Source organism: Trypanosoma conorhini (genome assembly GCF_003719485.1).
Source record: "Trypanosoma conorhini strain 025E chromosome Unknown Tco_14.4_contig_00946, whole genome shotgun sequence".
NCBI lineage: Eukaryota > Euglenozoa > Kinetoplastea > Trypanosomatida > Trypanosomatidae > Trypanosoma > Trypanosoma conorhini.
Genome location: NW_021705005.1, coordinates 4633 through 5501, shown reverse-complemented (window position 1 = coordinate 5501; position 869 = coordinate 4633). Strand labels below are relative to the sequence as shown.

Here is an 869-nt window from a genome sequence, read left to right as displayed (position 1 = left end):
TACTTCGCTGCACTTCCAACCGCCAGGCCATCGGGCAATGTGAGTTCAATGTCGCTGAAGGCGGCGGCAACCCAAAGGAGACCTGCTCTGCTTTTTTCCCACCTCGTGAGCAACTATCAAAGTTATTGTGCACTGTGGAAGGAACGAGCCCGCAGCCCGGGTCCCTCCATGGGGGTGGTTCGTGGTGCCTCGATGCGGAGAAACTGGAGGCCAAGAGCAAGACGAGTGACAACGACTACACCGAAGTGCACGCGGTGTGTGCGGGGGTGCAGTGCGAGGCGGGCAAGGTGAAGGTGAAGTACCTCGGCAGCGACGCGTGGCAGGAGTGCCCCGAGGGGAAGTTTGTCACGCCGAAGTCGGCGTATTTCAAGGACGGCGGCAAGATCAAGTGCCCGAAGTACGAGGAGGTGTGCACCATCGCCGCCAACGGCAGCAGCCTCGTCAAACCCAGCCCCGCTGACAAGGACGTCAAAAAAGCCGACACGGACAGCAAAAAAGAAGACAAGGACGTCAAAAAGGACGACAAGGACAGCAAAAAAGATAAGGACGGCAAAAAGGACAAAGACGGCAAAAAAGAGGACAAGGACAGCAAAAAAGAGGACACGGCCAGCAAAAAAGACAAGGACGGCAAAAAAGACGACGCGGCCGGCAAGAAGGACAAGGACGGCAAAAAAGACGACACGGCCAGCAAAAAAGACAAGGACGGCAAAAAAGACGGCCACGGTGGCAGTGCTGCTGTTGTCTCCAGTCTGCTTGTCCTCGCCACGGTCACGGCGGCGGCGGCGGTAATGCCGCTTTGAGCAGCAGCCGCAGCGACCGGGTGCAAGCACCGCGCAGCAGGGCAATAATTCGGCTCCGCTCGCTACGGA

At 58.1% G+C, this 869-nt stretch overlaps 2 protein-coding genes across 2 annotated transcripts in view; one reads left to right on the top strand and one right to left on the bottom strand.

The window, feature by feature from the left end:
- On the top strand, nt 1–800 carry Tco025E_09008 (surface protease GP63; the record flags this gene model as incomplete). Its single annotated transcript, XM_029375837.1, has 1 exon — nt 1–800. A coding segment is annotated over one exon (800 nt), but the record flags the coding sequence as incomplete, so codon positions are not given.
- A 62-nt stretch (nt 801–862) lies between these two features.
- The window catches only part of Tco025E_09007 (uncharacterized protein), a gene marked incomplete at both ends in the record, with an annotated part of 603 nt that continues 596 nt past the window's right edge, over nt 863–869 (bottom strand). Inside the window, one exon of the mRNA XM_029375836.1 lies at nt 863–869. This exon is cut by the window's right edge and continues 596 nt beyond it. Coding sequence (XP_029224143.1) covers nt 863–869 — 7 coding nt within the window.